The following is a 22,950-nucleotide window of genomic DNA, read 5'->3' as shown; positions in this document are numbered from 1 at the left end:
TCAAAAAGGCTAGCGCATATGACGAAATATAGATAAATATATTTTCATGTGTGGTCAATATTTCCTCTGTTATCTTGAAAGAATTTGAATGTAACAGTTCTCAAATACTCGGTTAGACTCAAAAACCCATTCAAAAACAACAGAAGGCAAAACCCGAAATTCTAATAAAAAAAAAGCGCACGATGGCCACACTGTGTGTGATTATCAATTCCTCTACTTTCAATCCAATGGGAAGGTGCGACATTTAATAATTTACCATGACAGTTGTTCAATGGTGTGAATGGAGTACATCAGAAAATTAATGTTAAGATATTCTCAATTATGAAAAAAGATAAACGCGTTTCTCAAACCCAATTTGAAAAGATCACAGAGTGGGCTAAATTTAGGTTTCAAATTTCGAGCATCAAACTCTAAAACGGCCTACACACGTTACGATTTTTCATACTGCTTGCAGTACGATATGCATCGGTACTGCCGTAGTAACGATAAATCGTAACGTGTGTAGGCAAATTGGATGTTTTGCAGTATGCAGTCGTCGAATCGTTCGCAGTACGGAGTTTCCATAAAATATCGTATCATCGGTCGTGTATGAGGTGGGGTTGTAAACAAGTTGGAACGTGTGGAGCTTATTGCTGCGGTAGTTATGATTTTATATTGTTTATAATGGATATAAAAAATAAGATCTTCTGGGAAGAGTTTATTGCTGTATATAAAGAAAACAGCTGTGGGATGTAAAATTAAAAGATTACGCAAATAAGATAAAAAGAAATTCAAGTTACGATGTTTTATTTGCAAAATTTAAAGAGTTGTTTCCAAACCAATCTCAAGAAGTGATGAAAAAGAAAATAAACAACATAAGAACATCTTTTAGACGTGAACTTGAGAAGGTAAGATACTTTATATGTATTTAAATCAAGATAGTTTATGATAGTTCAATATAAATTTCTTCATAATTTTTGTTTACATAATTCATAATTACCAGAATCGAAACGCACTGGATCTGGGACCGATGATATTTATGAGCCTTCTCTTTGGTACTATGATTTATTACTTTTTACTAGAGAAAGTGAAACAGGACGAAAAGGAGTATCAAACTACGACGACGAAGCATCAAATTTGAACAGAGAAACAGATATGGTAAATAATATGATTTTTTATTAGCATATTATGCCACTAATTATTGCTATAACATACATTTATTTGGTTACTATTTCACCATACAATCTTGAAAAGAAACTCTACCAACAGTATTAAAAAAATTTTTGTAAGTTTCTCTTACAGTTTTTGTGAAGACATTTGAGTTTGTAGTTTTTGTTTTTTCCAAATTGCTCATGCCACTGCTACTTTACTGCCTCCATTGTCCCGGTATTAGACTGCTATTGGTAAAATCATTACGATCAACACGTTTTTCGGATATGTAATTGTTTTTAGATGTCTTTTTCAAAAAATTATGCAAAGCACAACATGCCAATATTATATTATCAATATTTTCTGTGCTCAAGTTGATAGGCTGTAAAAATATCCGAAATCGTGAAGCCAATATTCCAAAAACATTTTCCACAACTCTGCGAGCTCGGCATGAACGATAATTAAATATTTTTTCATCATAAGATATGTTTTTTTGGGAGTACGGTTTCATTAAATTTTCCATCAGTGGGAATGCTTCATCCCCAATGAAAACATATGGTACCTTATCATCTGTTCCTGGCAATTTGGTGGAGCTAGGTATGTTCAGCTTCTTTGCGAGTAAACGCTTACATATACTTGTTTGGGACCATATTCCTCCATCAGAGACTCGACCATTTGTTCCAGTATGGACGTATATAAATTCATAATTTGCATTTACTACAGCAAATAGAACTACACTATATGTTCCCTTATAGTTATAGAAATATGATCCACAGTGGCTGGTTTTGTTATATTTATATGTTTTCCATCAATTGCGCCCAAACATTAAATTGCCAAAGATTTTGGAATCCATTGCTGACTTCTTTCCATTCAGCTTCTGTTGATGGAACCTAAAATATGTCCATTATGAAACTAATGCAAACTAGACAGGGCTGACTGATTTTTTCTGCTACATAGATATACACAAGCGAAACATATAAATGTAAAATATATCGCAATATTTTTTTATTTCCAGTTTTACATTCATATATTCCTTACTATTGATAAATTACTAATTTTTCTATTTTTTCTTTCAGAGTAACTGTTACACTGAAGGAAACTCGATATTGTCACCTATCAGTACCACATCTAGTACTGATGAGATTTCACAAAGCTCATTGAAGTCCCGATTTGAAACAACTACCTCAGTAACACCACAAAATGTTTCCCGAAAGAGGACTGCAACAAGGAAAAATAATAATGTCTGGGAAGAAAAAAAAAAGGCTCTCTATGATGCTGCTCATAAAGTTTTGTCCGGTGAAGAAAATGTAGATGACGAGTTTAATATAACGGGAAAAAGATTTGCATTTCAATTAAAAAAATTGGATGATCAGCAGAGACTCATTGCGGAAAAGTTGTGGTCGGACATCATATTTTACGGCGCACAGGGAAAACTTGAATTAGACTGCACACTGAAGTTTCCTTCACAGAATGTGCTGCAACGTCAAACAAATAACAAATATACTCCCATAGAATCAACATTTCTATCGCAACAGTATTCAGAAATTAGCGGTCAATCAGATTTACCCCCTCATGAAATCACTAAAGATAGGTTAAACATGTTCGACATCAAATCTATCAGACTATATTTTACTTCAGCCGCATAGTGCAAATTGTGAAGAAGATAATTGTTAAATAGGTACCTATACTGTTTTTTGAAACTGAATTATTTCCTGATTTTAAGTATTCGCTTTAAGTTTGACGAGAATTTTTTTCCTTTCTCAGTTTAAATAATGTTTTTTTAGGTTCGTACGATATTTTGCAAAATATAAAATTTTCAAATTTAGAACTTCTTTTATACTTACCTTTAAATAATCATTTTTCAGTGCATGATATAGCTTTGCACGTCTCAGGTATAATCTCACTTAGGGCTTGAGTTCAAATACCTGTTCTAAACTTAAGGTCTTCATAAGAACATCCTGCTGCTAAATATCTTAATGTAGCGACCAATCTTTCTCCAGCAGAAATTGCCTTTCTCATGATTTTGTTTTGTTATTTTATTGCAAACTAAACCCATTAAAGACGTATAAGTATCAGAATCCATTCTTAAATAATTCTTAAAATCACAAGGCTCTTCTTGTTGCAACACTTGTAATAAATTCATATGAGAAAATTTCTTTTTGTCCATTAACCACTTTTTACACCATTTTCTCTTCTTAACTTCTCGTTGTTCATCGTCATCATCTACCATTAACACCGTAGCTAAAAGGACAGCAGCTTTTCTTTTTGAAATTTTTGAAGACATACTTGCAAAACTTTTTAACCAACACTTTTGAACAATAAAATCTAAACTTCGGCAGTACGATGTGTCGTTAGGTGTGGATGAAAAATGGCTGTACTGCATGTCGTACGATTTTCTTTACGATTTGCAGTTCAACATGCAGTACGAAAAATCGTAACGTGTGTAGGCCACTTACGAAGACGTTGAATATGGTCATATAATTAAGGAACCGGGATCAATGAAATATTCATTCATTCATTGTTATACATTTGCCAATTGTGATATTATTTTACATGTCCTCATGATGATGAGTAAATCCAAAAATTATTGTTCTGCGGACCATTGTGATGATCAAAATATCATATCAGATATCAAAATATGATTCCATACAAAACTTTTGAGCAAAGCGAAGACCCCCGCCCCTCCCTACAAAATGCTCACGTTATACTTGAACGGCACCCAGTCATGACACAACTCTCCCCAGCAATCTATGGTACTGATCAGATGAAAAAAAAAATAAAATCGTGTCGTAACCTTAGTGAATATGTGAATTCTTATTACTGTTATCAATTTTGATTTAAAAAAAGTGGGTTTCAAATTTAATCAATTGAATAATCAATACCTGTGGTAATAAAACGCTGAAATTCATTGAATATTTTTATCATTCCTCAGAGTTTTTGAAAAAAATACTTATTCTACATGGGAAAGGGGTACAAATATTTCAATTTATCTGTGGCGGCAATTCAATTCGTGTAAACTTATGAAATTCGAACAAGCAAGGCTGCTTCTTTATAAAATGGTCAAGTTGGCCAAGTAAGTTCATTCAGTAATGTTCAATATGCATTTATAACCAACCAATCGTAATCAAGTGTACCTTAAACCTAAAATACCTTACTTTAGAATAATCCGAAGATCTCATAAACTAATATATATTACCCCTATTCTCCGTATAGTAACTTATGAAGCTTATAACTGAAGCTCGCTTAATTCGCAAACTGTATATACCTACATTGCAAGAGAAATTTGCCTTGAGCCCGCTTATTCAAGTTAGGAAAGTTAAGTTCACGCTTTGACAGCTTAGAGCCCTATAGTCCAGCTTTTGTGAACGTAACTTAGTTTTTGCCTGCGGTGGGGACCGATAAGTACCACTAAAACCTACAATTGTATCTACAATATTCATATTGTACAAATATTCATAGACTACAACATTCAACCTTCCGTGACCTTACTCATTTCACTATCTGATGAAAAAACTTTTTGCGTTAGTTTTTAGGACTGAACCAAACTGTTCCTTCATCTTAGCACTCATAAGTATGATGCATGAACTTTCTTAAAGAAAAAGTTTAGTCTATGAGGTGTCATATGTATATTTAATATGAAAACTACATAAAAAAACAACTTTTTTATTTTATATATTAATTTTATTTTGTGTTTTTTCATGATGAGCGCATTTTCTATTTCCATGTGCTGGAATCGAGTATACAAAATATGGAATGTTAATATTATTTACTAGCCCATGTTAGTACTTGAGATCCCCTCTTCTCAAACACAATACGACAATATTTTGACACATTTACACAATTATGACATTAAATTCTTCTTCTTCTCTCTATTAATTGTGCTCGGTGAGCATGATTTACTTGATAAATTTCAGCAATTTTCAGGAGTTTCCACATGTGTTTTGCTCTTTAGGAGTAAAAACATTCAAGCTGAGCAAATTTTTCAGCCGATCCACAGTATTCCGTATAGTTACGGAATATTATGGTCGAGCCGTCGAGCTAGTGAAGCCTGACTTTTTACGATATACGGAGAATAAGTTGGTAGAATTGACAATTGACAATACTGTCTTTGTTAAAAATTATACGTGAATTTTAAAATTGACAGACTTCTGGGCTTGGTTAAAAAATTGTTCTATAGATCTGTAAAACAGACCCATAACAAAATGGGATTTAATGATATGCTAAATTATGTAGTCTATGATAATCCGGTTTCAAAAACTGCTGTGTCTCTGTCCAAATCTACTTTATCTCTTGTTTCTGTAAGTAATATATTTAACTATTACTACCATCACTTATTATTATTTTATCAGGGCAATAAAACTTCTGCCATCCCTTCAGTGACGGTAATTACAGAAAAGACACCTTTATGGAAAATGGCAGCAGAAGGTGGCCCCTTTATCAAAATAGCAGGGATTATGGGAGCTTCCGCAGTGGCTTTGGGTGCGTATGGAGCACACAAAAAATACCCCAAAGACAAAGTCAATGAACTCAAACCAATTTATGAAACCGCAAGCCGATACCACTTTTTTCACACATTAGCTCTCTTAGCAGTTCCTATGACTAGATATCCTAGTGTGGTAGGTAGTACATTATCATCCAATGATAACATATTACCTTTGACTGTTTTTTAGACTGGAAGTTTGCTTATAACTGGAACAATACTTTTTTCTGGAGCATGTTATTATCACGCATTCACTGGAGAAAATAAACTTGGAAAAATGGCCCCAATAGGCGGCACCTTACTTATTTTTGGATGGCTGTCCATGGTTGTTTGAATTGGTTTCTTATACTAGGTAATAATGTATATTAATTTTTTAGGTGAATGATTTGATCTACGTTTGTGGTGCATATACGAAAATGTAGTTTTTTTGTTGGTAATAAACAATATAAGTAGCATATACTTTGAAATTTCCTGGTTAACTTGTTTTTCAAGAACAGATCCAACCATGTTTATCAAGTTGGATGGCATTCAACAATAATTTTACTGCCAAAATGACATTTATATGTTTTACAATGAGTTATGAAAGTGATCAAATACAATTTAAGAGTATTGGTGATGGCGAATTCTGTTCTCAAGTTTATCAGTGTGTGGCATATATCACACATAAATGTAAGTGAAGTTCTGTAACAATATTTTACATGAGTACCATAAAAATTGTAGGTCCTATTTTACAAGATTTATTTCTCAAGTGGATTACTCTCACACCCAGAGAAAAATTTTTACTGAACTATATTGCATTTTATGTTTTTGATAAGACACAAATTGAATTGTTCTCTCCTGTTATTCAAGGGTTCAGCTATTGGAATAGTGTACAAGATACCGAAGGTAATTATTTTCAAATTCATTTTTCTTTCTGAATTTCATTTCATTACAGGTGCTTGTGGTTTTCATGAAAACCCGCTTGAATTCAAATTTGATCTGGACGAAGAGAAGCAAATCTTCCAAATAATAATGATTATAGATCAGGTTGTGTCCAATATTTTGATAAGACCCATGCTATGCATAGAAATAAAAAAATTTAAGAGTCGTGACAGATCAAGATTAGATCTCTTTCATAATGGCCAAGGAGACAATTCATTTTTTAATGCTGCTTGAATGAGTATAAAACAAGATGACTTATTATTTTATTTATTATAAACTTTCTTGAGAAATATTTTTGATTCAATTTGGAAATTACGTACTGATGAGAGCCGTGTTATCTGTCATTGCAAGTGATGGAAAAAGTTGTGCGGAATTTGATGTTTATTGAAATAATTCCCACTCTGAGCCTGAAAGTTCTATAAAAAAGATGTTTTTCATGTAAATTAGCCTGAATAACTGTACATACTTTTGGGTAAAAACATCTACAAAAGATATTTGGGGTAGGATTTAAAAAAAATTGAAGCACATAATTGCTTTCATCCTTTCTTCGGAAGATTCCCACATTTTTTTTACTATAAGGAAGAAGAAGTAGAAAGCCAAAACTTTCTCAATAATTATTCTCTCCTAAAAATATATATTTTTCAATTTAAATAATATAGCAGATGCGGAATTAGGAGAAAGCAATGTTATTTGTCACCTAATAATAAAATGTTGTTTAAAATGTTCTCTTGTTTCTGGATCATGACCTTTTTGACCTTAAGTCACAATGAGGGATGCAGTAATAATGATTTGATTCTGAACCGCTAATGTTCATTTAACGTTAAGAAATGATACTGGACAAAATCCCCCAGTCACCTGAAATTCAAGAAAAGACCATATTTCCCTAGTAAATGTTGGCTACACTTGATGTCTAGTATATTGTGAACTTTGGAGTGTAATTTGAAAATACATATTTTTCTGAAGAAGGACGAAGGTAGCAAAGTTAACCTGATTAAAGACGAAGATGACCTGAAAACTAGTTCTTAGACTGGCAAACAAACTTCGTATTTGTATGCTAATATGCAAAGTTTGTGTAATAAGTTGGACGAACTATATTGTTTTATAAAAACAAATGGCTGTGATATCTTGGTATTGACGGAGACGTGGCTGTCTGACAATGAACTTCAATTTTTTGATCTAGATGGATTTGTGGCTGTTCATTTCTGCAGAGAAGGAAGAGCTGGAGGTGTTTCGGTATATATTTGTGAACATATTGATTTCAGTGTGATAGAAAAAGTTGATGGTTCTGATCAATATCATTTAATGGCAGTTTTGTTAAAATCTTTAAATCTGCAAATATATGGTATGTATAGACCACCTAAATATCAGTTTAAGGAATTTATTGATATATTTCAGAATATATTATGTACCAAAAAGAATAAAACTATTGTACTGGGAGATATGAATTTCAATCTCCTGAATGCAGATTCAGGAGATTGAGTGGTTTTAGAGTATGTAACGAATTCTCTACTGGATCATGTCCTGGTTAATGAAAATAGATAGATAGATAGATAGATATCCTTTATTAGTTCTTTGTAATAAGAAACCTTTTCTGGTGTAGAACATGTCAATTACAGTAAACATTACAGAAATAGTAAAAAAATCATGAGGCAATGTCATTAATATTGGTTAAGAATATAAATGGTCACAGATGTATAAATAACAAGGTTATCACAGTCAATATACTTAATGTAATATTGTTATATTAGATACAGAACACGAACATATACATCTATATGTAGGGTTCAAAAGAGGCAACTACATGACAATGCAGAATGATACGACATGAAATATTTAACGCGAACAACATCAGTGTGATGTCTCAATATTCAACTATGCTCTGTCTGATCATAAGCCATTAAATATCAATGTAGATATTGAGCTTGTATACTTTAAACCAAAGATACTAACAAACTTCAGTGTAGTTAAGCAAGATTTATTCAAACAAAAATTTAGGGACGCGTCACAAAATTGTGAATCCATTGACACAATGGATACGCTAACAAAGGTAATAAATGCATGCAAAGAAAGTTCTAGTTATAAGATAAAATTAAAAGATCGCAAAGGGAATGATTGGATGACCTATGATCTATTGAACTTAATAAAAGAACGAGATAGTATATATAAAAAAATAAATGGAACAAATCCAAATTCTGAAAATATAAATAAATTGTGGATGGACTTTAAAGTATTCAAAAATAAAGTTACCAATGAGATACGGAAACAAAAATCAATTTATTTCAAAGCTGAGTGGCAAAAAGCAGGTAACAATGCAAAAAAAAATGGAGAGTAATAAACTCGATAATAAATATAAAGAAGGAAAAAATAAATCACTGACCTTCAAGAGGTGGCAAATATGTTCAACAGGTATTTTACTAGCATAGGTCAATCAATTATTTCCAATATAGATGTTAATATAAAAGGTGTAGATTTTGAGGAACTATCATATGGCAACTCAGTATTCCTAAAGGAAACCGATGCTAAAGAGGTATCTGAAGGCATAGCTGCACTCAATAAAAACTCAGCAGCAGGGCACGACAACATACCCGTTAAAGAAATGATATTAATTGAAAAAAATGTCATTTCCGTATTCGTTAATTTGATAAACGATATTTTCAAAGCAGGGATATTTCCTGAGATAATGAAGACTGGGAAAGTAATACCAATATTTAAGGGTGGTGATAACAAAAACTTAGAAAATTATAGACTTATAAAAATTGTGTGCTCATTCTCTAAAATTATTGAACCTATAATAAAGACAACAATAATATACTTTGTTGATAGTCATGTGGGATTTGATATTACATAGGAATTGGATAAAAAAAGAATGGTTATTGCAGTGTTCATTGATTTAAGAAAGGCATTTGACATTGTTGACCATACTGTTCTTCTGAACAAACTATGTTGCATGGGTATAAGGGGCAAAACTTATTCTCTCATTGAGACATTTTTAAAGGAAAGATCCCAGTTTGTCGCTGTTAGTGAGAGCATGAGTGAGTATATAAAAAATAATTGTGGCGTACTACAGGGTTCCGTTTTGGGGCCCCTGTTCTATACACTGATGGTACTGTCACTGAGGCAGGAAGGTATTTCACGTTCGCCGATGACACGGTCCTTTTGTACAGTGGATATGATTTACATTTACTGGAGAACACAGTTAGTGAAGATCTCTCTAAATACTCAAATTGGCTTGCACATAATAAACTTGAGGTGAACTCTGAAAAAACCGTTTACATGCTATTTAAACAAAAAAAATTAGAATTTGTGGAAATATTGAATTAAGAATAAATAACTTACCCTTAATGAATGTTGCAAAAACCAAGTATTTGGGACTCATAATAGATGATAAGTTAAACTGGTCAGGACACATAAAACATATTAATGATAAAATTGTACCAATGTTAGGAGCTCTATATAAGTGTTCCAGTTACTTGAGTTTCAGTAATAGATACTTGGTTTACAATACATATATATTGGCGAATCTTAGGTATCTGTTAATCATATGGGGTAATTGTGGCATTACCAATTTCAAAAAAATTCAAATGCTACAAAATAAATCAATAAAAATTTGATTTCAAATTCCATTTTGAACCCACAAATGATTTATTCTCACTGAACCCAATTAAATATCTACTTAAACTTGAGCAATGCAAGAGCATATATAAAATAAAAAACAAAAGAATCAAAAGCAACAACGATCTACTAGTCAACAACCAGTTTTATGAGTATAATACAAGGGGTTGAAATGACTTACACCTGAGCATGGTAAGAACGAACAAAGGATCATGCTTTTACACAGGCTGTAAAAGTCTTCAATAAATTACCTGTCCATATACGTGAGTTGCCGGGCTATAGTTCATTCATCAATAGTTTTAAAGAACATCTGAGCCTCGAAGCACACGTCTGATACTTTGATACTATGAGCTTAGTAGTGGTTTACTAGTTTTTATGTTTCAGTTGTCATGTTGAATGTATGTGAATCCCGAGACCAGCATTTTTGCTGATTAGGGAGAATAACAACATATTTTATATTTATAATGTCTTAACTATGTTGAACTGTACGCTGTTGTTATAATGAAAAAAAATTTACTCAATCTAATGTTCAATCAAGTACAGTGATTAGCATGTATTCTAACTACAAATTAATTTTTGTAAGATGTAGTAAAATTGAATTTTTTATATTTGATTAATTGATGGATGTAGCCGTTACTACGTGGTAGATCATAATGAAAAATGAGAATTGAAACTTCCTGATTTTTTACCACAAATGTTCGTAAGGGGAGATGTCATTGCATCTACTTAGCTTGATATCGGTCAAGAATCAAGGTAACAATAGCTGAACAGTCCGATTTATTAGTTCCGCCCAAGAAATGATTTATTCAGGTAAGTTTTCAAAAGCAATAATAATTTTTGATTTTGGCGAAGTCTGTGTGCCAAAAACTTTATGGATAGGTAGTTTATATAAAGTAAATTTACATATTTTATATCCTTAAGACTGGGAGCTCAATGATTTTTCTGGCTACGGGTACACAGTCCGAAAAATTTTAGTTGAGAAGAAAGAAAATTGAAGAAACAAATACAATTTCAAAGAATGAAGTATATTTACCATTAAAACAATGCTATTTTTCAGCAGATATGCTGTAAACTAAAATATACATGAAACAAATGATAAACTAGAATGTAACAGTTATATATATATATACAGAATGACATGAAATCTATCTCAACATCAATATTTTTTTTATGTAGTACAGCAGTAATTATCAAGCAGAATACACGTTGATGAAATTTACAATAATATAATAATGCACTGAGTTTAAATCATTGAATATTGAATGAAAAATGTGAAAACTTTTATGAAATCTCGATATCTCAAACAAAATATACAGTATGTCTCAGTAAGTTGTAATCATATAAAAACCTTTTTTATTATTGATTTTCGGAAAAACATTATTCACAAAAAATTGTGCAAACCTGAAATTCAGGTTTGCACAACAGTCGTAACGAGGTTTCTCAAAACATATGAATTTTGCTCCAGAGAGAAATACCTTTATTACAAAAAAGAATGAAAAGAATAAAAAATTAAGTTGTATATGTAAAATAGGTTGATAATATTGAGAAACTGAAACGTTATCACGTTTTGAGAAATCTCAAGAGATAACTTTTCTCTATCTAAAACAACAAAATGTAATTTTTATTGTAAATTGTAAATGTAATAACACTTTTAAGATATTGTCAAAAATAAAGGTACTTTACTCCTAGGTAAAAATAATATTTTTGGCTAACCTCACACAAGACTGAAATAATTTAGTAACCAATGAATGGTTGCATTTCAGGTTTCAGTCCTTGAAGATATTTTAATAAGATTTTTTTCCTTAAAATCAATAATTCTTGTACTGATGTAATGTAGATTATATATCGAAATCCCTAAAATATTTCCCAGCCAATCTTACTGGAATGAAATGTTCATATTGATAACTTTTGTAAGCACATGAGTAATTATCCCCCTAACGCCTCATGACATCTAGACAGAGGTATATAAGTATGTATGTTACGGGGGGTATGAAGATTACTGCTATATATTATACTACACTGAACTGAATTTGTGAAATTATCTCCCTGAAAGAATTATTCTGTTGATAGCTTCCCACGAAAATGAAATTTTAAGTTATCTACCAACAACTATTGATATCATTTTTTTAATAAGGAGCCCTAGGTACCCCTCAATATAAGCCACTGCATCTAGATAACTTTTGGTTAGCAAATAAACTGATTGAGTATATGGTTAACTCATTGACCAAACCGAATTTGATGAAGCAAGAATTTTCAGAATATACTCAATTGTTGAATTATTTCATTATATCCCAATGATTAGGTGGATTCACACAACTGGTTTTATTCAAATGAAGAACTTCTTCGGAGGCCTTTTCTTACTGACTCTCGTCTCAGATTCATCATCTGAATCGGGTATTACTCTTCTTGTGTCATTTATACCAGTCGTCTCGCCTGGGAATCTCGCCACAAAGTTTTCTTTTCCTATGATCGTACTTTGGGGGTAGAGTGGTCTTACCTGCAACATTGAAGAAATGGTTATCCATAAATGTTTATGAGATGAACGATTTTCATAATTACAAATAATATGTATCATTACTCGTTCGAAATAATCAGAAATGCTTTTTGAAGGTTCAACATCAATTCAGTTGATACATCTGTCCTACAAATTATTTATTTCTGAAAAATCTATCTAATGAATAGCAGTTTGGAACTCAGATAAAAGAGATCAAGTTGAGGTGTCTCAAATAGAATGAAATTTAGGGAAAATTAATTCACGAATTTATTGAATTGTGAAGCAGTCAAAGGCAAGTTTGTTATATTATTATTACTCTTTATTAGCAAATAATGCTCCTCATAGTACAGTCAGTCACTTATAAAATACAAAATATTAAAAAATATATATAAAATTAGGATATGAATTCTGATTCCACTTGAATTAGGAATTTGAAGAGATGTGTTTTCCCTGTATTGAGTATAAGTTTGTTACATTTGAACCAGCATTTATTTTCACTTGCTTTGATATTTTTTCCTCATAAAAAATGGTGGTTTCATCAGCGAAACTGATTATTGTTCCTTCACTTTACATTGTCAATTAACTATTTGAGTAGAGGAAAACAAGGGACCAAAAACTGTCCCTTGTGGTACATTATAAATAATCAATCGGGTTTCATGTGTTGTCGATCTGAACGGTAGCTTTTCATCAAATCTTTAGGATCTCTCATCTCATGTCATAAAAATTGATCAAAGGTATGAATAAAATTATCTATCTATCACAATTTTTCATCACATGGTCGTCTATTTTAGGAATTTCATCCTGACGTTTTGCTGGCACAAGTGGCTAACTTCTTCAGAGGTTCATACATGGATGCATAAGGAAAAAATTCCAAAAACCGACGTCCTCCAAACCCGAAAAATAGAAACAGTGATCTATCTAATTTTTTAGTAATGTCAACTTAACTAACATTGAAGTAATTGATACTTTTCTGTCTGACCACACTTATCAAATTGGTTCTTTCAAAGTAGTCTCAACTATAAATAGTAGTATTAAATACATTTCCACACGTAATCTTCACGAATCTAAGATAAATACTCTCCGAAACATACTATCAAGGGAAGCATGGATAGATATGTACTCAGCGGTAAACTTTCAAGAAAAAATATCAGCATTTTACGAAACATTCTTATACCACTATAAGGTAGTTTTCCCTAAATTAACTAAACGAACAAAAACTCGTAGAAACAATGATTTTCCCAAACACATCAAAGATATGCACAATATGCTGTGTGAAATGAATAGGCTACGAAAGGAATTAAACAACTCTAACTACACACAAAGTCACAATTCCTTTAAAAAAGAATATCACATCAAAATACTTGCAACAAAAGAATAATGCTCGTCTTGAAAATAGCTTTAATATCATGAAAGAAAGCTGGAAAATAATAAGTGAAAACCATAACAAAATACATCAACCCTTATCAAACATAATAAAAACTGTTAATAATAAAAACCTACCTATTGAAAATATGGCAAATTCAATCAATGAATATTTTATAGAAAAGAATCAAAATAATAATGCAATTCCCAAGTATCATATGGAAATCAATAAATTTCACTTGAGCTTCTTTCTTCCTCCAACAACACCACCAGAGGTAATCACTCTAATAAAAAAAACCACATCAAAACCAGTGGAAGGTATCGACGAGGTAAGTGGCAAAGTCATAAAATGTGTTGCTGGATACATCGCTGAGCTCTTGTCCTAATTAATCAACGAATCCTTCACTGCAGGTGAGTTCTCAAATATTTAGGAATCCAAAGAAATACCAGTCTTTAAAAATAAAGGATCGGCAAGTGACTTGACCAACTATCGTCTGATCTGCATGCCAAGTCACATCGCTAAAATATTTGAATCAGCATATTCCGAACGATTGACTAACTATCTTGAATGATTTCATCTACTACCAGAAATTCAAAATGGGTTCAAACTAAGTCTACCACTGGAGCCATTGGAGATGGATTGGATTTTATTTACGAGGCACTCAACGAAAAACAAAACACTATTGGTCTTTTTTATGATCTAAGTTGTGCATTTGACTTAGTAGATCACAAACTACTACTCATGAAAATGGAAGGTGTGGGGATACGAGGTAAATCACATAATTGGGCAGAATCATATCTTTCAAATCAATCTCAAACGATTATTCTTAATAATGAACGGTCCAAGTCAATGAAAACCTCTAGAGGAGTGCCTCAGGGTTCGGTACTCGGGCCTCTGTTTTTTATCATTTTTATCAGTGATATTAACAGATCATGTGGTACTCCTGATAGAATCATAAAATATGCAGATGTGACAAAACACATCCTCAGTATGAACAACTCATTGAGAACTGCAACAAAGCATCTCCTGAATTTAGTAAATACTGTCAAGAAAATGGCCTAACATTGAATGCAGAAAAGACGAGATATATGCGATTTCTACCAAAAAATATGACATTTGATTACAATCCTCATTTACATATTGACAACAAATCTATTGAAGTCGCTGATAAAATGAAATTCCTGGGGGTAACATTAGATCCAAAGCTCATTTGGGAAACGCACGTGAACACAGTAACCACAAAACTAAGTTCTCTGTGTTATGTAATCCGAAATATAAGAGACACAGTATCACCCCATGTATTGAAGCTTGTATATTATGGATTGGTGCAGTCAACTATTCAATATTGCTTAATATTCTGGGGTTCAGCAACACATCTCAATAGAGTTTTTACAGTCCAGAAACGAATATTACGAGCCATGCACAAAATGACCCCAACATCATCGTGTAAAGAGGTTTTTAAAAAATAAATTACACTACCAAGTTTATTTACTCTGCAACTTATAATGTATGTCAAAGAAAATAATCAAATATTAAAAAAAAAAATGCTGATTTATACTCTTATAATACACGAAACAAATTAAACATTCACCAACCTTTTTCACGCTTAGAAATTGCACAACATGCTCCCAAACACATAGGAGTTAAATGCTATAACAAGTTCGGTGACATATTGGATACAGACAAAACTCTAGAGTCAAAAAACATTTTAAACTTTAAGAACAAACTTAAAAAACATTTTTAGCAAGTCATGCTTTTTATGATTTAAATGATTTTTTTAAATTTCAGATGTAATGTGGATTGAATGTATTAGTGTAAGTATAGTGGAAGTCTCGAATTATCTTGAAGTGCACCCTTTGTATTTTAAACTGTTTGACTAGTCTGATAAATTTATGTAATTTTAATTATGTGGATTTCACGATGAATAAAATTAATGTTAATGATAATCTATCTATCGATCAAAATTTAGATATACCTTCTTGAACCTCTTGAAATTGTTTCCACTACCATAAGTGACTGCCCCATCTGTAACATCTCCACTTTTTCGAGATCGAATTGAGATATCTGGCATGACATCAACAATTACTTTATTTTTGAACAAATCAATGAAACTCTGCATCTCTGTATCATATTGTTCTTCATTCTTCACATGCCTACTTGTTTCTTTCGATATCCACATATAATTCATTTCGTGATTCTCAATTTTATATATACTTGAGGAATTGCATGTTTTTTCAGGTGACTTGTCATTTACTCTGGTACTAGAAAATATATTCGGTAGAGTTTCTTCATCTGATGGTTTACGTGCAGATGATTTGAAAGGATTGTCATCAGATATTTGAGATACTTCTTTACTGGATTTCTTCGTTAAACTGAAGGGGTTTATTACTCTAGATGTCGATTCTGGATCTTTTCTAGATTTTTTCAATAACATCGCAAAAGGTTTGTTGTTATCATCTTTTTTGTTTTCACTTGCGTCACACTGTTCTGCTTTTCTTTTATTGGATGTAACAGCCTGAAAAGTGTGATATAGAAATATTTGTAATATTTTCTAGGACAAGAAACTGAAAATGATTAAATATCATTTACTACCAAAAATATTTCATTTCTAAAAATAAGACTGAGTGTTGGAAATAATTTTTGTGGAAGATTAAAGTGTTATTTGAAGCAGTCACAAGCACAAGTTACTGTGCAAATTTAATATATTTTTACTTGAGAAAAATGTTCTCTATTCTTCAGTAACTTGTCTTATTTAATTTTGACTATAAAAAAGAGCTATAAATTTTATAGGGCACTTATCGTAACATTACGAAGACCTATATCTAGCTCCATCTTCAGAATTAAAAATCAACAAAGTAATATCAGAAAAACTTTGTTACTACATTGCAAGTTTAGTCAATCAACAATTTCGAAATTTTTTTATTGACCTTTTTTTTGAGATTCTCACTTTCTACAAGGCGAAAAAAATAAAAATTGTAATGAAAAACTTCATATATAGTAAAACCAATAATGATTGAGAGTAAAGCGCGTTGTCATATCTGAATTTTACGTTACCAGTTTATAGCAGAATCAAAATATAGTAAGCAGTAGAGTTGTAGGTTGTGGCAAATTATAGATAATACACAATACTAGTACGATTAAAAGGTATTATTTATGACAAAAATCAGTAATGAGCTTGTAATGAGTAATACTTATACATTTCCTGATTACTGATCAGTTAAAATTCATTATTTTCTGTATAGTGTTAGATATTTATTACAACTAGTGGCAACGCTGTACGCAACGATATTTCTGTCTTTGTCACTTTACCGTAACTTCCATCTCATCGTTGCAGTCCTTACTAATGTACTTGCAGTAATGAGCGTATCATTGGTTTGTGAATTATACAGCGTGAATTGTACGTTTTACAGTTAAGTTAGTCAGCAATCGACGTGTTGTGATAACAATTGGTGAAAATAATAGTGCTAATAAGTGTTTAAGCGTTTAAGTGCTTAAGCTTGTAATTCTACGTGTGTACCTCCGAATAACCAACCGGGCATTTCTACATCATTAAGTTCCACAATTACAAAAGATAAATAAGTTGATATGTGCTCTGATTATACCGGTGTACCAAAATCATCGATTTACAAAATACTAAGAGAAGCAGAAATTCATGTGGACGTACAAACGCCAAAAACTAGTAGCGGACGAAAAAAAATCACAGTTGATGAAGAAGCCAAAACCAGTATACGCAGAACTATTCACAGTTTCTTTTTCAGAAATGAGCTGCCCACACTACAAACAGTTCTGGAGGCACTTAGCGATTATGAATTGATCCCAAAAATGGGTAAAGAAACTTTTAGGAAACTTGTACACGAAATGAAATTTACGTACGGAAAAGTTGACAGGAAAAGCATTCTCATTGAACGTCAAGGAATAATAGCATGGAGAAGAAACTATCTAAGAAAAATTGACGAATTTCGGAAGCTCAAAAAAAATTGTACTTCATGGACGAGACATGGGTTAACCAAGGACATACGGTCAAAAAAGTATAGCAGGATGGTAATATAACAAGTGCACGACAAGCCTTTATTGAAGGTTTGTCAGTTGGGTTAAAAGGTAGTCGTCTGATAGTTACGCATATAGGAAGCGACAGTGCATTTTTACCAAATGGTGAATTAATATTTAAATCTAAGAAAACAGGCGACTATCATGAAGAGATGAATGCGGAGGTGTTTGAAAAATGGTTTGAAGGCATCATTCAACTTGTGGAACCTGGGTCTGTCATCGTCATGGACAATGCCCCATACCATAGTCGACATTTAGAACCATTACCGAAACAATCATGGAAAAAAGTAGCAATTCAAGAATGGTTAATTAATAAGAACATCCAATATAACAAAGATAGTTTAAAGGCAGAACTACTTCAGCTAACAAAATTACACACAGACAAATATAAAAAATTCGCAGTGGATGAATTGGCGTTAAGTCGTGGAATTACAGTTTTAAGGTTACCACCATACCACTGCGAATTAAACCCAATAGAATTAATCTGGGCGCAAGTAAAAGGATATGTGGCACGAGAAAACAGAACATTTAAATTAGTGGACATGCAACATCACCTACAAGAAGCTATTCGAACTGTTTCTGCAGAAGACTGGAAGAAATGCATGCAGCATGTTTTAAAAGAGGAGCAAAAAATGTGGGACGTAGACAACCGTATTGAACACAATATTGAACCAATCATAATTCACTTTGATGATAGCGGTAGCAACAGTGACGAATCTGAGGTTGAAGATTAGTCGAAAATTTGTACATTTACATTATATTCTATTATCAAAAATTTGTAATTTGTATTTTCTAGTACCCCTGACGATGAGTTTAAGTTACTCGAAAGCTTGAGAATAGTTATAAAGAGTTCACTTATCAATTGCCAATTGCTGCAACCCAATAGTGAAAAAAAGTTATATATATATATATATATATATATATATATATATATATATATATATATATATATATATATATATATATATATATATAGATTTCCTTTGCCAATTTCATCTTTGTCTTGGACCAACGTTTATATATATATATATATATATATATATATATATATATATATATATATATATATATATATATTTACGATTAGGTAAATTACGATATTGCAAAGTTTTAATTAAATAAATAAAAAATGTATATGAATATTTTAACTAATTGTACTAAGAATTTTTCTTTCATTCTAAACGCTCTCAAAAATTAATAAGCACGCCCCCGATTTGCTGTCAACTGGGCTTACTTCTACTCTCAATCATTATTGGTTTTAGTATAGGTGTAGAAAGGCCAAACTTTTTAGTTGACTCCAATAAGTTACTGCCATATACCAAAAATACACAAAACCTAATGCTCCTTAACACCTATTATAAGTTAACAGGGTGTCCTTGTTGAAAATTAGTAAATCTTCAGATCAATCTACAAATGTTTACCAAAAACAATCACATCTTAATTAGATATCTCAACTACACATGAAACCATCAAGTGAGTGTTGAAAAAAGACATAATAAATGATCATTTTGAGTAGTAGACTGAGTAAAGCATGTTATGACATCAGAATAATTCGAAAAATATATTGATTCAAATGCAGTGCTAAAAAATTATGTGGCAAACATGGCGAGAAGTAAAAAGTTGCCTATGGATCAGCGAGGTATTCACAATCAGAGCAAGAAAGAGCATCAAGAAGCTTGCATAGAACATGAAGGAATGTGTTATCCAACAAGGGTGAAGTATCAAGAAGAATTCTCTATAGCAGGGCAGTGAGAACAGTTGGAAGAATGATCACAAGTGTGCCATTAGAGTGTTGAATGGCGAGGCATTCCCAGATATTAGCTTAGTTCAGAGAGATGGTTGAAACAAGGGACGGGGTTAAAAGCGATAGTAGAAAGTTGCAAAAATTGTAAAGTAATAGAGTTGAACCCACACAAACGTAACAATATCATTCTTCTTTCTACTATACGATTCTAAGTTGGATTACAACATAAAAACTCTGGAAGAGTTAAAATTACAAACCTTTGAAATGAAGTTATCATTTTGCTTTTCTGCTTTGTCTTTTATTGTACTATTGTTCCTTTCTTGCACACCCGTTTCCCTAAAAATATATTTTTTTTACAAAGGCAATAATTTTTTTTGCAAGGGCAAAAGTATTAAACAATTTTTCACCTTGTACTTTTATCTTTCTCTAATTTCAATTTCTTGATTGGATTACCATGTTCTGTTTCATTCCTAACCCTTTTTGAACTATCCTTTTCGATAACTGTTTCACAATCGGTTTTTTCTTTGGAAGTATCAGTTTTTCGATTTTTTATCTTTACAGCTTCCATTGTGGGATCGAATGTGTCTGGAATGATCATTCGTGTTTCACCTTCTATTTTACAAATACCCTCAGAGAAACATTCACTTTCTGTATTTGGTACAAGGGCATTGTTTTGTGTAGGTTCTATTGCTCTCGAGGTTGGAAATACCTCTTCTGCCCTGTTGAAGTTTGGATTACAATCTTTGTCACATGAACCGTGAACTATGGCCATTGCTATTTCTTGAAGAGGGATAGTCCTTTGGCCTTTTTTAATGAAATTCTTGATTATTTTGTTGAAATGTGTGTCTTCTTCTTGATTGGGAGTTTGTATGATTATAAAGTCTTTTTGACTGTTGAGAATATCTGCTAGAGGTATCGAAGTCTTTTCCCAAGACATCGCCGCACCTCCTGCGAAATGACAAAATATTGTCAATTCATATACTAGAGTTTTTTCTAAACGATGTTCTCTCAAACATATTTTTTAATGAAGAAAAGAGAATTGAAACTTTCTATGTTTTTTACCAATTTTATTTGTAACTAACGTTAGTACAGTTTCGTCCTATAAGGACATTTTCAAACTTATACATTAAAGTTTATTGTATGAGTTTGAAAATGTCCTTATAGGACGAAACTGCAGTGATATTACTTTCATTTGAGTTTTAAAAAAACTATTAGCAAAAAACATTCAAAGAAGGTTGCTCTCACCAAGAGACAAATGAAATCCATCTATGAATTTTAGTAATTATTGGAAAAAAATGCAAATCATTTCTACAGAAACTTTTTGTCTATAAATGAGCTGAAACTGCCACTTCTGCCAAAGTGGGTTTCTAAACGAAAATTCTACCATTGCAATGTATAATTTGTCAATTTTCTACTGGTTTTGGGTTGTTTTGAAGGTTTCCTACTATTTTAATCAATATATTTTATCATAAATATGAATATTTTTCTGATATTAGTCAACTTACCTACTTTTTTGATAATATCTTCCATTTGCATTTTAGATTTTTCCTTCAAGAACATGAATGTTTTTCCTTTGAACAATTCTTTCCTGGTGATATTACTCTTCAATTCTACTTTATTCAGTAAAGCCTCAGCCATTGGTGGATTTTGATACTCTTCAATGTTAGGAGGTGGCAATCTTTTGTTAATATTTTCAACATATTTGGACCAATAAGCTGGAATCACTATTGGTTTTTGATCGATGAGAGCATGCAAAACTTTAACTGTCAAAGTTATTTCTTCTACAGTTAGATGTGTGCACTCCGAAGTCCAGTTATCTGTATATAGTCCTCCCAGCAGGGCAATGTCCTTCTTTAATTTAGTTTTATGAATACTACTCAAGCGTGTACCACTAGTTACAAAATTTTGCACCTTGAAGCTGAAAAAATTGTAGCAATTAATAAATAAAATGTTTCTCAACAAATCAGAGGAAAATATTCGTTTTGATAACTCAAACTAGTTTGGAAACATTTTCAATGTTCAGACTTCAACGAATATTCAAGTCAAAACTTGGTGCTTCAATCTACTTTCGCAGATATTACCATTCAAAAGTTGACTAATGGGCTTTCTTTTCATAATCATTTATTACAGACCTTTGATCACTGGCTACTTCAATTTTGGTAAAATTGCATCTTTTCCAGCAAACTATAAAGTTAAACTAGAAACAAATGAAACGTTGAAAAATTTATATGACCTCTGACGAGATAGAATGTGCTTTCCACAATTGACTCCGCATTTGTAGTTTGTGTAGTGTTTTATTAGGAATAAGGCTGAATTGACAAAAAAGTACTATCACATCACAGTATCAGTAGGTTTTGACTTCATATGTGATATATTTTAAAAATAAGCACAAGTCAAAACAAATATTTCCTCTAAACAATAAACATCTCTAAAACTGAAATCTTACATAAACTGACTAGATATGACCCCAAACTGTATAATGTCATTATTTTTCAATCTGATCTCTTCATTTGGAGATATTTCCTTATTTCTGTATTGAGTTTTATACTTTGATCCACAGTCTTCAAGTGTTGCATGATTCTCCTAAAATAAAATAAATAATACAAGATACATCCTCACTCATCCATCATTTACCTTTATTCGTATTATAGCATGTCTTCTGCTAATAGACTGATCATTTTGTAATAGAATATCACAGTCTTTTCGCCCAATAACAAATTCATTTTGATTCAGCAGATAAAATGTTTTTCCTAAATCAAGAGAACATTATTTTGACAAAACTCGTATAGAAAATACATCAGTTAGTTATTATTCAATAATATTTACCGTCATTTTTATTTTCCAGTAAATATAACATTTTTCCTTGCCAATATAGCCTTTATCACATATCAAAACAATAACAAATATTCAGATAGAAAAAGGTTGACAACAGACATTCTTCTTCTTATTATTGTCTTTAGGTGCTCTCTCTCTTCTTTATTGGCCGATGCTTCCTGTTCAGGCGCAATTTAGGTTCAACAATAATGTTATTATCCGGAGTTCTGATTGCACACATTTGGCAAACATTTATGGCAGGTAACAAGCGAAATGTACTACTCGTACTTAATCAACACTTGTGTCTCTAGAATGCAACATGATGATTTGAAAAAAAAATCACGTTA

At 31.9% G+C, this 22,950-nt stretch overlaps 2 protein-coding genes across 2 annotated transcripts; one reads left to right on the top strand and one right to left on the bottom strand.

The window, feature by feature from the left end:
- The first annotated feature begins 5,228 nt into the window (after nucleotides 1-5,228).
- Nucleotides 5,229-6,063, top strand: LOC111506389 (transmembrane protein 256 homolog). Its single transcript, XM_023161446.2, has 4 exons — nucleotides 5,229-5,426; nucleotides 5,478-5,744; nucleotides 5,799-5,933; nucleotides 5,986-6,063. The coding sequence occupies exons 1-4, from the start codon at nucleotides 5,331-5,333 to the stop codon at nucleotides 6,028-6,030; spliced, it is 543 nt and encodes a 180-aa protein (XP_023017214.2). The 5' UTR covers nucleotides 5,229-5,330; the 3' UTR covers nucleotides 6,031-6,063.
- A 5,087-nt stretch (nucleotides 6,064-11,150) lies between these two features.
- nbs lies at nucleotides 11,151-22,768 on the bottom strand. Its single transcript, XM_074169536.1, has 8 exons — nucleotides 22,616-22,768; nucleotides 22,424-22,539; nucleotides 22,236-22,372; nucleotides 21,295-21,707; nucleotides 20,197-20,737; nucleotides 20,047-20,125; nucleotides 15,974-16,513; nucleotides 11,151-12,638 (listed from the first exon to the last, which is right to left on the bottom strand). The coding sequence occupies exons 1-8, from the start codon at nucleotides 22,644-22,646 to the stop codon at nucleotides 12,468-12,470; spliced, it is 2,028 nt and encodes a 675-aa protein (XP_074025637.1). The 5' UTR covers nucleotides 22,647-22,768; the 3' UTR covers nucleotides 11,151-12,467.
- Nucleotides 22,769-22,950: the final 182 nt, after the last annotated feature.

Source organism: Leptinotarsa decemlineata, unplaced genomic scaffold, assembly GCF_025532065.1.
Source record: "Leptinotarsa decemlineata unplaced genomic scaffold, Ldec_3_MD MMD2_P_RNA_scaffold_5, whole genome shotgun sequence".
In the NCBI taxonomy this organism is placed as follows: Eukaryota; Metazoa; Arthropoda; class Insecta; order Coleoptera; family Chrysomelidae; genus Leptinotarsa; species Leptinotarsa decemlineata.
This window is presented reverse-complemented; position numbering and strand designations above follow the sequence as displayed.